This window comes from Crinia signifera, chromosome 2, assembly GCF_055691185.1.
Source record: "Crinia signifera chromosome 2, ASM5569118v1, whole genome shotgun sequence".
Classification (NCBI taxonomy): domain Eukaryota; kingdom Metazoa; phylum Chordata; class Amphibia; order Anura; family Myobatrachidae; genus Crinia; species Crinia signifera.
Genome location: NC_139218.1, coordinates 366,388,930 through 366,403,652, shown reverse-complemented (window position 1 = coordinate 366,403,652; position 14,723 = coordinate 366,388,930). Strand labels below are relative to the sequence as shown.

Below are 14,723 nucleotides of genomic sequence, written 5' to 3'. Positions count from 1 at the left end.
TGCCTGTACAATTAAAAATCGGGTCACATCGCATCATATCGCATGCGATGCGATTTTTGGTTGTACAATGCCCTACGATGGAAATCTTGGGCGCCCAGATAATACACAAGTACCAAAAAAAACTGTGAAAAACCCCATGTTGACCTTTTGACTATCGACCTTGCCCATGTCGACCTAATGCTTGTTTCGACCTAATGACCCTGTCAACCTAGACCCATGTTGACCCAATGCTTGTCGACCTAGATGTTGTAGACCAGATGATCCACACACCTGCTCGCAGGGTGATTGACACTTGCGGACATTTTGGGGGCATGCCATGTGCACTGCAGGTGGGGCAGATGTAACATGTGCAGAGAGAGTTAGATTTGTGTGAGTTATTTTGTTTCTGTGCAGGGTAAATACTGGCTGCATTATTTTTACACTGCAATTTAGATTTCAGTTTCAACACACCCCACCCAAACTGAACTCTCTCTGCACACCTGCAGTGCACATGGTTTTGCCCATTGCACTGCGATCAGATCTGAATAAGGGCCAATGTGCCTGATGTAATGTGTGATAGTGTGGACTAGTACGATTTAGTACCACCATATTCTTTTACTTGGTCTTTTTGAATGAATTTTTTAAATAATGCTCGGTTTATAACAGGAACCACAATGCCAGAGTAAATTAAAATCTTCTTATTAAATAAAAACGTATTTTCAATAGAAGCAAAATGACTATAAAAAAATAAATCCATAAGTTAGCTTGACCCAAGTCTCAGTGAGACATAATTGGATTTGTGTCTTACCTGTGAAACCTTTTTTTTTCTGAAGCCATGGTGGAACACTGGTACATTGGGTATTCTGGCCTTTGAGACCGGTTACAAAAGGAGTTAACTTCTTGAGCGTGGCAGGAAAGGCTCCTCCCCTTCCATACCCAGCCTGCCCCAGGCCAGATCAGCTATTTACTTAACATGCCTAAGATACAGGCAAAGGAGAAGCAAGCAGAGAAGCAAGAAGAGAAGCATCCACACCCAGGCTGAAAAGTCCCCTCACCATAAAAGGGAACACTCCCTTTAGAGAGGAGCGACAGGGTAGGCGGCCAGTGTTCCACTATGGCTTCGGAAAAAAAGGATTTTACAGGTAAAAGAGTCTGGTGGAACAATGGTACATTGGGATGTCCCAAAGCAGTCCCATCATGAGTGGCAAAGCTCCAAAACTGCACTGAGAACATGATGCCCCAAAGCCACATCGACAGAGGTGAAGGTGTCAAACTTATTTGCAGAGGACCACATACAACTGTTTCAAGTCTGTAGAAGCTCCAGCTGCAGCCTCCTGGAGTGGAACAGCGCATATTCTACCATCTGGAAACATGAGACCAGCTCCCCTAGAAGGTGCATGCAAAAACGCACCAAAACGGTCTGTTGGGCCAGAAACCTTCGGACCAAGGGGGTTATTCTAGTTCACTCTTTCTGACAGATTCCTTCTTAGATGGCCAAAACCATGTGCACTGCAGGGGGGCAGATGTAACTTGTGCAGAGATAATTAGATATGGGTGAGTTATTTTGTTTCTGTGCAGGGAAAATACTGGCTGCTTTATTTTTACACTGCAATATAGCGCTCACTTTGAAGTAAAACCCCACCCAAATCTAATTCTCTCTGCACAAGTTACATCTGCCCCACCTGCAGTGCACATGGTTTTGTCCATCTAAGAAGGAATTTGTCAGAAAGAGTGAACTAGAATAACCCCCCCAAGTCCTGGACCGATAACCTCTATTCCCCAGGAAAAAAAAACCTGTTGTATCCTTGAGTAAAACAAGGCCTCGAAGTCGATCATGTATTGCGCCAGAGTCAAACTGGACTTTTGCCAGATTATCATCCAGCTGTGAGCTTGCAGAATGGACATGTTCAACTGAACTGATAATGATCCCTTCAAATAGCAAACCTGAGAAAGTATTGATGGCCTTCTTGCACATCCAAGGAGGCCATATAGTCACTCTGTTCGAGAGCCTGCAGAATCGTTTGGAGAGACTCCATCCTGAATTTTGGCACTCGAAGGAATCGATTCACGGTCTGATGATTTAGAATACAACGGAATAATCCATCCAGTTTGGGGACGAAGAACAGATTGGATTAGAATTTGGTAACTTGTTGAGTATAGGGGACCGGAACTACGACTCCCGCAGAGAGAAAAGAGTTGACTGCATGACAGAGAGCAGCGTCTTCAGGCACAGCTGTTAAAAAATATTTTGAAACTTGTCCCTTGAACACAAGGAAGTAACCCCCTGACACAATGCTGTTGATCCATGTGTCGAAGGTAGTCCAGCTCCAGATGTCGGCAAAATGAAGCAGACGACCTCCCACCGTTGGTTTCTTTGTTTGTTTCAGAGCTTGGCGACAACCAGCCCAGAATTGGCGACCCTTGGTCCTTTGAGGTTTTGGCGGTGTTGTCGGAAACCGAGAGGAGGGCCGTCCTCTTGCCTTGTCTTGATGGCAAAAGGAACAAAAGGACATTGGTCTAGGCTTAGGAGCTGCAGAAGGCAGAAAAGCCATCTTGGAAGCGGTGACAGTGTCCACAATTTTATCTAGTTCTGGGCCAAATAATACATTTCCTTGAAAAGGGAGAGTCTCTAAAGCCAGAGTGCATGTCTTGCCGCCACTGAAGAGGCCAATGCCTTAGAAGCAAATGTACCAGCACCTAAGCTTCTCCTAGATAAGTATCAGCCTCACGGTTGTTGTCCACGAAAACCATAAGGTCTGACCGTCATGACTTTCAGCCAGGGCGTCAAACCAGCTGCTGACAGACAAAGAAACCCATGCAGATACTAAAGCAGCCCACAATACCACCCCGAATTAGGGTCCATTTTAGAAACTGCTCCAATTTGTGATCCATGACCTACTTAAGAGACACTACACCCGGAAAAGGTAGTGTACTAGTGGCCTTCACCAGTTCATAGACTATTTTTTTGTTCAAGTGATTAGAGAGGGGAATACTCAGAGCTATGAGAAAATCCGAAGCAACTGCATTCACAATGTCTAAATCAACATGCACAAGGTCGACAGAACATGTTAACACGTGAAAAAGTTAACGTCAGTTTAAAAAAAATGCTTGGTGTCAATTTCTATATCTGTGCACGTGGACCCCAATTAGTGCACCTCTTCACATTTAAGCAATTCCAATCGAAATCCACATGAATGGTAAAGTAAAAAAAAAATTAAGAAATAAAAAAAAATCATGTTGACCTTTTCATGTATCAACCGTAGCCATGTCAACCTGTCGACCTTTTGGCCATGTCAACCTACCATCAGGATCCCAATGGGAAAATGTGCCCATATGCGGGGTTGCATGCTTCCACGCTAATGCACCTATTAAAACGATTGGTTTCATCACGGTCAGTGCAGATTTGCAATGGATTATACCGCCATAAAACTCTGCGGCACTAAAGCCAGAATAATATTTAGTTTTATAAACTAACATCAGAAACAAAAGCGTTGTATGGGTTTACGTTTGGACACGCCCCTCAAAATTGAATATGACCCACAACTCTCATGATTTGACAAAGTTACTTGTTTGGGGGGAGGGGGTTGTCCCCCACTCAGGACCAGCCCCTAAATGTTAACTACTGTAGTACCATAAATCTATTTGTGACTGTCTGAAACATTAATTTCAATGTTGCAGTATTTATTGTCTTCTTCACCAACCATAAACACTGCAAAGTGCATTTGTAGCTGTAAAAAAGACATCTGTGCAGCATAATTTATTTACTTTGACACATTACTTGTAAGGATTGACACAATTAGGACTGATTCACTAGTAAACAAACAAACAAAAAAAAACAGCAATATTTCTGCCAGAGAGACACCAAACTTACAAGAAAAAAAAAGTGACTTAAGGGAAACAGAAAGTAAAAGTAAAAGTCATCATAAATAACATACTGTAGATTATTAAAATATATATATTTATACACACACATTGCAGATCCAATGTATAACTGTAAATTTAAAATATGTAATTTACAGATAAAGTTACTGGGGCTTTTATATGGTGACAACACCAATGTTCCCTCCTAATATGACAGCTGCGTGTTTCAATCTCTGTAGGGGGATATAGAAGTACACGAGTGGAAAGTCTGTCTCTAGTTGCCCCGTCACATCTCTCCTGCCCCCACTGCAGACTACTTGCCCAGATGTTGTTACCTGGCCTGTCACAGCGTCACCCTGCCATGATTACCAGTTATTCCATGATTGCCAGTTACTTCACCATGCTGCCAGGAGTGGTGTCACACACTAATCTGTCCGCCACAAACAGATAGCCCTACAACATAGTTCCGGAAAGCTTAGCAGCAGCAGTAAACATAAACACACTGCTGATGCTATGCCAGACCCCACCATGTGGATATAAATAAACCAACATAAGAAAGTAGCTCATGAGTCACATAACTATTGCCTGCAGTGCATTTACACATGGCAATGTCATATTGTGCTCTGCAGGGTGATTATCTATAAATCCCTGTGCAAAGATTACATACAGTACATTCATTGATATTTTGGTTTTTTATTGAACTAGCACACAATAACACAACTGCTCATGGATGGAGCAGAATAATAACCCCACTTATGTTATGTAGTGGCACAGCACAAGTCATAATGGATGCAGTGAATGATACAAATTAGACACAGTGGTGTAGTGTAGTGTGTAACTAACCGCTTACATGTGGAGTTGTGTGCTACCGCAGGTTGTAAACGACCCCCCCCCCCCTTGCAGTGATATTTTGACTATATCATCAATGACTGCATGTTGCGGGGACCGGGTGACGTCACTGAACGATATCGTTAGTGATATCGTTCCGTGTGTATTCCTTATAATGTTTGTCACAGAGTGTTGATAACATCGTTAACGATAATGCTCGTGGAGTCTAAAGGCCCATACACACTGGGCGACTTTGAGCTGAAAGTCGCTCAAAACAGCAGGTTTGAGCGGCTTTCAGCTCAAAGCCGCCCAGTGTGTATGGCCCGGCGATGGGCGCTGCTGCGCGCTCCCGCATCATTGCCGGGAAAGCCGTTCATCTGCTGGTTATACCAGCAGATGAGCGGCTTTCAGGACGGCTTTGCATAGCTCTCCGCTATGCAACACCGTCCTCCCCCCTCCATCGGCGCCGGGCACAGGGAAAGCCGCTCAGTGTGTTATCGCCTGCAGCCTCCCATGCAATACCTCCGCAACTACCTGGTGGCTACGACCGCATACGATATGCGGTCCTTTTGCATACGATGTATCTTATCCGATCCCATTGACTGCCGCAGGATTCGATGTATCCTTGGTGCAGCAGTGACAATCTGTGGATCCGATCTATCGATTTATTGGCCCAATGGGTCAAAATCGTGTGGAAAAGGACCATATTGTGTTCTGCATTGGGGGCCTGTATTCTGTCACACCCAATGAGGATTATCAGCTTTATTAATGTCAAATTCCTGTCATAAATGCTGTAGGACCACCAGAGAATAAGTTGGTAATGTTATTACTACTGCAGATTACAGAGTATTAGCAGTTAGAGAGGCAGGTTGCTATGCAGAGATGTATGTGGTTGGGACCTGGACACGGGCTTGGAGGGAGTTGCTGAGCAGCAGTCACTCAGACACTCTCTCTGTCCCCGGGCGGAACTGCAGCGCCCCGTCCGCTGGGGAAGCATTACGTTGTGACACAGCAACAGCAGCAGCGGGCAGCGCGGGAGAGCAGCAGAGCCTGGCACCCGGGCTGGTGCTGTGTGCGAAGGGGCTTCGTGCAGCGGTTGATCTGGATGCCAGCCAGGCGGGGCCACTATGCTGCTCCCGTCCGATGTGGCCCGGCTGGTGCTGGGTGAGTGCGCACCCTGGGGTGGGACACACATAAGTACCATGTACTGTGGTATCCACACCGAGGCCCCCATTGCCCATCTCTGTATACAATAATAATAGCACTGTCAGCACCATGCAGTGTACAGTAGTACCCGGGCACCAAAGTAATGTTATTAGTAGTAGTATGAACAATGTCACTGTGATCTCTAGAATTTAATTATTCTATTTATTGTTTATTATAGTACTGGGTCTATGGACCCAGCAAATGTCAGGTTGAGGGGTCTCCACTCAAAATCTTGCCCCAGCCACCATTCCCGTTACTCATTCACCATATTAGTGGGAGCTATTAGTGGAGTGGATGGGCGCACTCCAGATGTGCGTGTCGGTCCCAGGACATGACATACTTGCTTATTATATAGACATATATTTTACAGGTGTGTGCTACCTCCAGCATGTCATACAATAATGTATTATTACTATTCTGCGCTCAGGTCCTGTTGGGCAATTGTGTCCTATCATAAAACTCCGATATCGTTGGATTTTGAATATCAATAATATAGTATTTAAATTAGGATGGTGAATGTGGGTTCTAATCCAAACAGGCATATCCTAGTCTGATAGTTGTAAAGCAGCTTTTCGTTTTAATGCAATCAAAGCCAGTATTGACTTAAATCTAGTGGTTATACTGCCAGAATTGCATTGGGACTAGCAAATTGGAGCCTCTTATTGTTGGATTTGGATCGGTTGTGAGTCAAGGACTGCAGTGACGAGAAGTTGGAGGTCCATCTCAAACACTGTTTACATCTGTCCATGTTTTCACAATTTCTTGGGTTGCTTATGCTGGCCACACATCAGACCAACTTTCATATAACTAGTTGCTTGGATGGAATAAAAATATGGTACTGAATGGGAGCAAATGTAATATTTTCTTCAGAAAATTGCTCCCAAAATCTGGAAAAGGGCAAAAACTGGTACTGTAGTTGAACCTGTTTGATTTAAACAATTTGAATGTTTTTGTCCATTTTCCTGGGTTTGTGAGCACATTTCTGATTGCCCTTTGCTCCCATCCAGTACCATATTTTTATCCCATCCAAGCAACTATTTGGGTGGTTGGAGGGAAGTTGGTCTGTTGTGTGGCCAGCATTAGTCTTTAGGTTGGTGGGGCAACTTCCGATCAAGTTACAGAATGGCCAATGCAGAGCAAAGCTGATGCAGATGGCTACTTGTACATATAATGCATCATTTTACAAAAAAAGGTTTGGACTTCACTAGATTGTCACTGTGGTGACACTCAGTAGTTTAAATGATGTCCTGTGGATAGTATATCAAAGAAGTTGCTGTTTCTTTATTAAAAATATTCCAGCTACCAGCCATACAAGAACCTTTCCGACAAAGGAGTGTAGTAACATAGTAGTTTAGGTTGAAAGGAGACTTACGTCAATAAAGTTCAACCTTTTACAGGACCCGTTAGAGGGTGTTGTCCCGTTTAGAATTTTGTACTTTGATTCCACATGGGGATAAATTATGTTGTACCCCTGGATGTTTTTATCCAATCAATGCTTGTCCAACCTTAATATAAATGTATTTATTGTGTCTTCTGACACCACCTCTGGAAGAGAGTTCTGTACTGTTACTGTCCTGATCATAAAAAAAAAAAGCCTTTCCTTTGGAAGGGTACGAAATCTTCTCTCCTCTAGCCTGAGCTCATGCCCACGTGTCCTAGTCCCCGACCTGAAAGTAAATAGGATGATTAACAGTTATTTATATTGTCCCCTGATATATTTGTACATGTTAAGCATGTCTTAAATGTCTCTTTTCAAGCATAAATATGACTTATTCAGATAATCATAGATTAATACCTCCAACCCCTTTATTTGCTTGGTTGCCCTACTCTGGATTTTTTCCAGTTCTCTAATGTCCTTTTTTGTAGTGAGGATCCCAGAATTGTACTCTGTATTCTAGATGAGGTCTAACCAGTAGCATAATGATTTATGTTGTCCCTAGCTTCCATGCTCATTTTTATACAGGCTATTATATTTTTGGCTGCTACATTAAGCACTGCACCCCAATTTGTCAATTTGGACTCCAAGGTCCTTTTCCAAATTTGATTTAACCAATTCTACCCCATTTAGATTCTAAGTAGCACACTGGTTGTGTCTCCCAAGATGCATAACCTTACAGTTATGTAAGAATTTACCTTCTGGATTTCCAAATTTGCAGGGATTTAAGGAAGCAGTGAGGGCTGATTCGCTATGCCCAGCTCCTGGCTACACAATATCGACAACCATTACTTATGGATATTCTTCTTGAACATCCCCCACAAATATTATTGTTGTTTTTTATCTCTATACTTGTTCCCATGGATCAAAAGTGCAGAAAAGTCATCCTTTCAGTAGTCTTGTTTCAGGCATCACTGGTATTTGAGTTCATTTAAATTGGTTGAGACTGTAAAGCTGGCCATATATCTAAAAATCGATTGTTGGATGTGGCTGGTTGGAGCAAAAACCTGGTCGTATCTGAATAACAGTTTTTGTCAGTTTTCAAAGCAAATGGTCAACTTTCATTTGCTCTCATCCTAGGGATGCCAATCCCGGGATTGGGATCGGCGGGATCCCGGGATTTGGCCGGGATTTGCATGCGTATTTGGATCCCATAATCCCGGGATTGGAGCCTCCAATCCCGGGATTACGGGATCCAAATGCGTATGCGCATTTGATTCCCTTCTTATGTGTACCGCTGAGCGGGCCGGGGAGGAGGCGGTTAACTTGAAGTCCGGGCAGATGCGGCGGTGTTTGAACACTGTGTGGTTGTGCAGCGTGACCTCTTACATCACGCTGCGCTGCCTGGCAACAAAGTTGTGTGGCTGCGCAGCGTGATGTGAGAGATCACATCACGCTGCGCAGCCACACACTGATTCCCACGCCACCACATTTGCCTGAACACCGAGTTACCCGCCTCCTCCCCGGATCGCATAGTCATCTCGCCTCCTCCACCGCGTCTGCCCGGAGACATGGTTACCTGCCTCCTCCCCGGCCCGCCGAGTGACAGTCACCTCGCCTCAAATGCCGCCAGCTCGCCACACATTTCCTCTATGCTTAGAGGTCATTTATCAATTATTGGGCATATCAGGAGGCCAATCCCGGGAATCCCGGTATTGACAGTTTTTCAATCCCGAATCCCGGGATTGAAAAAATGGCCCAGGATTGGCCTCCCTATCTCATCCATTACTAGGGTTTTGTTCCAACCAGAAAGATCTGACAATGAATCTGTAGATGTATGGCCAGCTTTAGTTCTGCCTTAGTTTGATTCTAAAAATTCTCCACAAATTCCTTCCATGGGAGCAGTCCAAGGGTCTTTCTAGTGTACAAATTTAGTGGGGCTGAGAATCACTAAATTGAGATGGTGCAGTACAAAGCTCTCACCTTTGGACTGTTGGTGTCTTCAGCAAAATCTTGGTAGCATCTATAGCAACAGGGGGAGTGATGTTGGGGGTTATCGTGTTAAGCTCCAAACAGCTGAAAATGACCTCTCCAAATGGCGTAACATAGGAACTTCCTTATCCTGTATACATTCCTATCCATGTAATACATTTTAACCTAGTGATAGAACCCTGCAAGATGATCAGATACTGCTGTATTGGGGGCCATTGTCCTCCTGGTGGAAGAGGTCCACATGGACATTTCCATATGTGTCCCCTTCAGAAGGCACTTCTGGAATGGAGGCATGTGGGTCATAGGGTTGACACTACGAAGGTCAAAATACATTAGGCTGACCAGTAAAGGTCCACAGGGCTTAGGTCGTTACTTGAAATAGGTCGACATGGCTATGGTCCACAGGGTCGGAAGGACGAGACAAGCAGGTTGACAATGAGAAGGTTGTACAGGCAGTATTTCATTCCCTACCATCCACTATGGCGTGTAGGTAGAATACATTAGTTTACCAGGCGCAGCGAGGCACCGTGCCATGCGATGCACCTTGGCAGTGTCCATGTTGATATTTGGGACACAAAGCCATGAAAAACACATGTTGACCCTTTGACTGTCGATCTTTCCATTGTCAACCGAATGCTTGCTTTGACCTTAGCCATGTCAACCTGGTTCAGGTGTAGACCCAAGCCCTGTCGACCTTCAGTGGTTGACACAATGCATGTTGACCTAAATCGGGTCAACCCAATGACCTATATCCAGCACAGGAAAACCCAAGCAGTCGGCCACTACCTGCCCGTTGGCTTCAGCGAAAACAAAATCCCATTACAGGGAAGAGTTACCAGTGAAGACAACCGTCCGGTTTAGATTGTCGTGGATGTCCACCAATTCCCTGGTACCCATCAGGTAATCCATTAACACTTTTCTAGCACCAGGCTCTCTGATCATGCGCAAGACTTATCGCAAGCCTCCAAGTTTTAAGTATTCTCTGTCTACTGCTGGCCCACCACGGTGACAGTCCAGAACACAAAATACCACAGACTTGACAGGTGTATATCTGATTAAAGGACTGCATGGGTTAAGCTATAAACTGATCTTGAGGAAATCCTGCTGCAGTCTGTAAGAGACCTAGAACTTGGAAGAGAATATATATTCAAATGGGATGCAGTCAAAATCCCTACGGCCATAATCCCAAATGGGTCATTATACCGACAAGGACAAAATCCCGACATTTAAAATCCTGACATGGACAAAATCCCAACATTTAAAATACAGACAGGGTCAAAATACCAACATATAGAATGTACAGGTGAAACGATCAACATGACTATCCGTCGACAGGTCGCAAGGTCTACATGGGTTTTTTCACAGGTTTTTGACCCGACATGTGGCGACAGGCGGTATTTCATTCTCTACCATCCACTAGGGCGTGGTGGGAGAATAAAATAGTGTGCCGAGCGCAGCGAGGGGCTGCGGTTCACCTCCAACTGTGTCCATGTTTACTGTGTCGACATTCGGGTAAAAAAAACTGCGAAAAAAACCCATGTCGACCTCGCAACCTGTTGATGGAAAGTCATGTTGACTGTTTCACCTGTACATTCTTTATGTCGGGATTTTAACCCTGTCGGGATTTTAAATGTCGGGATTTTGTCCTTGTCGGGATTATGACCCATTTGGGAATTTGGCCATCGGGATTACATACCGAATCCATTCATATATATCAGGAAAGTGACTCCTGGCATAAAGCAAAAGCAACAATGAGCATTTTAAATTACCTGAAAACATGACCTGTTGGAGTTGGAAACTCCTGCACTAGAACGGCAGATTCTGATAAATATGGTGTATGCAAAGCTACTTCATATTGAGTAATCTAGTTTAAGAAAACTCGAATTACCTGCTTCAGAATGGAAATCACTTGTTTGTTATGTGTTATGCTATACGCCATTAACAAAAGTAATCTATAATAATCTGTGGAATCATTTAATCTGCATAGGATCACCATTGTTACTGTCCTTTGTAAATCAATTACACACTTCAAATGTTTACTGTATTATATTAGTCTGATTGTTCAATGGGAAACCATTCCTCAAGTATCCACTAACCAAACCTGTAAGAGTCTTAATAAGTCATTTATTATACTTTATTTATATGGCCCCACATGGGAATCACAGCACTCAATATCAGTGTGCATAAACAAAACAAGCACACACTGACATTTCAAGACCATATAGGACAAGTACAGGGCAAATAGTGCTGGAATAAGTATCAGGGTGCAGCAAACCATGGAGTTTTTACAGATATGCTGAGTTTTTGAATTGGGTTATGTTGTACGAAGACACGAGTTGGAGACATCATTTAAGAGCGAACTGATCATTTTTTTCTGCGTATTGTTCATTCATTTAGATTTTATAGAAACAAGGTGGTTGCATTTAGTGTTGACCAGTAGATTTAGAGTTGGCCGTTTTTCTGCTTATGTTAAGGGGGAATAAAACATAGAAAACTATGGGGCAGTTTTATTAATCTCGGTGAAGTGTCTGGTTTTTATCACAGGCTAATCAGCTCCTAACTGTGAAGTTACAGGCTTGGTTTGAAAAATGACAGATAGGAGCTGGCTGGTGATAAAAACCAGACACTTTATCACTTCACCGAGCTTCATAAATCTACCCCTATATCCCATATTTCCCTGAAACTTGGGGCAAATTGAACAATGAGTAACATTCTGGTTACTACTTGTGACATGGGAGGTCAGTCCCGGGGCATTTTTTCAATCCTGGGATTGGCTTCCCTAAGGAGTCTTCCCATTGGCTACTATGTGGCTGCCCATTCATTAGTGGCAGGGCCGCAGTTCTCGGGTCCTACCGTAGCATGCTGCAGTAGGACCGGATGACGGGACGGCCGGATTTCAGGAAGAACACATACATAACAATGTATGTGTTCACACAGTGCCACTGTGCCGCACTGTGTAACACAAGAAATCCAGTCGGCGGTGGCCGGGTCCTGTTCTGCAGGACCCAGCCACACTGCTGTATGCTACTCCACACAGCCTCCTTGCAGCCAAACGTGTCCTGCTGACCAACACTCACTTAGCTGCTGTGTGTGGCCCCAGCCTTATTGTGCCTCGAGGGGCTACTGCTAACCCATCTATGCATTATCTTTATGTTTTATTATAATTGTAGAAATGTTACTTTAACGTTGAGTTTGACTTGTCCATTTTTCTGTTTAAATGCAACTTGCATATTGTCAAATAAGTTTGATATATTGCTGCTGGCTGTGTGTATTTGGGCCATAATATCTCTCTTGTGCTGGTTCTAGGCTACTTGCAGCAGGAGAAGCTCACAGCTACCTGCAGAGCATTCATCGCAGAGAGTCCGAACCTCAAGGAGTATGCAGAGCATTACACAGATGACGGCAACATCCCGGGCTGTTTGCTGGTGAGAGCGGATTCTCATGTGCTTCCAGTTTATGTACAATGTGGCAAATAACTGTACGTGTGGTTTTGTTTCTTGCCAGTGTGGTATTTGTGTAAATATACGCCTCTGCGTACTCCCCATCGGCATTCTAGCGTGGGGTTGCTTTGACAAGATGTTTGGGTTACAACCTGGTCTAATTCATAATTGAGGCTAACATTGGCTAATTGGCATGTACATTAGGGTGGTCCTTATTTATATGGCAAAAAAAAAAGTTTGACCCTCTCAAAATCTTCCATTTGGTGTAAAAACAGCAGATATAAATATTATAAAAGTCATGAAGCACGTCTGTCTGTCTGTCTGTCTGAACGCGCTAAGCTTAGAAACCACAGGACAGATGTTTGTGCAGTTTTCACTTTTATGTAGTTTAGTTCTTGCCGATTTTTTAGGTATATTAACCATCGGCATATCCGGTATGTGAGCCAAACAATAATAATTTTATTAAATCAAGTCAACGAAGAATCACTATGTCAGGACCGAGTAGTGTAACATCAGCCTACCTGATAACAGCTGCAGGCCGGACTCTCCCTCTCTGGCTGCTATGATTTGTCGTACACCAGGTGCATATGCAGCCAATATGGAGACATGCGTATCTCCATATGTGCCCTCATCTTATAAGTGGGTGGGAATATGCTAGGTTTAAAAAAAACTAATTTTATAAGTCATTTATGCTGTTTTGCGACCAAAACCGCATCAGCATGTGTAATAAGAAAAAAATTGGAGGCTCAACCAATATCCAGCCTATCATCTTGCTAAGAGCCAGTGACATCACTGACCTGCCAAATGATATTCATGAGGCATAGCCAGAGTACCATGTGGTACTGCTTCCGAGTGATGCTGATTTTCTGATAATGTAACCGTTTTTTTGGGGGGCAATGACACAATCATTTCCTGTTTGTGCAGTCCTGGTTCTTCTGTACCGCTATTTCCCCATATAAAAAATAACTGTTGCTAATCACTTTACATTCATCTTTACGATATGTCATTCTTTCTAGTCTCTCTTTGGAAAAAACCTGACGACTGTCTTAAATGAATATATAACCATGAAAGCAAAGGGTGAGTAGTTTGTGCATGTTTGCAGTTGTAATATTTATATACTGCTTGATTTAACACTCCTATAGCATCTAAATCCATTTGTGCTCTCCCACACAATCCAATTGAATTTGATTTTTTTATCCCAGTTGTGTCTTTGCCATTATCTATTATGATAGCCGCTTTAAAGGCGACTTTGATCTGAAAGCCGCTCAAAACAGTAAGTTTGAGCGGCTTTCAGCTCAAAGCCGCCCAGTGTGTACGGCCTGGCGGTGAGAGGTGATGCACACTCCCGCATCGTCGCCAGTAAAGCCGTTCATTTGCTGGTATTACCAGCAGATGAGCGGCTTTGTGGATGGCTTTACATAGCGCTGCGCTATGCAAACCCATCCGCCCCCTCGCTGACTGCGCCGGGCAGGCGGAAAGATGCTCAGTGTGTATGCACTGAGCGGCTTTACCTCCATTGATGACAGCGGTCATTGCTGTCCATACACACTGGGCATAATCACCCAGTGTGTATGGACTTTTAGTGTCTGAAAATCAACCTATAACCCCAAAAATAGCAAATGTTTATTAGCATTCGGGGCTCTTTCAATATGGCAAATTTTATGCACTTTGAAATCATTGGAAAGATAACAGTAAGAAACAGCACATAATAAAAAGTAAGTAATTCCTACAAGTAGATTTTTTTCGTTATTATTGCCACTTTTAAAAATATTAACCACCAGTAACTCCCCCTTGCAAGCCTAAAAACAGAAATTCCATCCCTAATCACCCCCCTATACATGTCGCACATCATGAGCATTCAGCAGAATAACCCCAAAAATGATGTCCTAATTAAGCTAAAAAAATAAATCCCTCCCTAATCATTGAGGCAGTTGTGAACCAATTCCCCACATTTTTACCTACAAAATAAGAATAGTTAACCTTAGGGGGGTATTCAGTGTCGGGCGCTATTTCCAACAAGGGAGATAGCAGCCCTCGCCTAT

At 43.6% G+C, this 14,723-nt stretch overlaps 2 protein-coding genes across 5 annotated transcripts in view; one reads left to right on the top strand and one right to left on the bottom strand.

Annotated features, from left to right (window-relative positions):
- ATM (ATM serine/threonine kinase) overlaps window positions 1–5,649 on the bottom strand; it is a 108,068-nt gene extending 102,419 nt beyond the window's left edge. For 2 of the 4 annotated variants that reach the window (XM_083169976.1, XM_083169979.1), the window contains exon 1: window positions 4,176–4,327. The gene's annotated coding sequence lies outside the window, so the exon portion shown is untranslated. Of the gene's footprint in view, window positions 1–4,175; window positions 4,328–5,567 lie in introns of those variants that run through there. The other 2 variants (XM_083169978.1, XM_083169977.1) reach the window with 2 other exon arrangements.
- NPAT (nuclear protein, coactivator of histone transcription) overlaps window positions 5,614–14,723 on the top strand; it is a 35,470-nt gene continuing 26,360 nt past the window's right edge. The window contains exons 1-3 of the mRNA XM_083169980.1: window positions 5,614–5,832; window positions 12,548–12,666; window positions 13,698–13,758. Coding sequence (XP_083026106.1) covers window positions 5,796–5,832; window positions 12,548–12,666; window positions 13,698–13,758 — 217 coding nt within the window. The 5' untranslated portion in view covers window positions 5,614–5,795. The remainder of the gene's footprint in view (window positions 5,833–12,547; window positions 12,667–13,697; window positions 13,759–14,723) is intronic.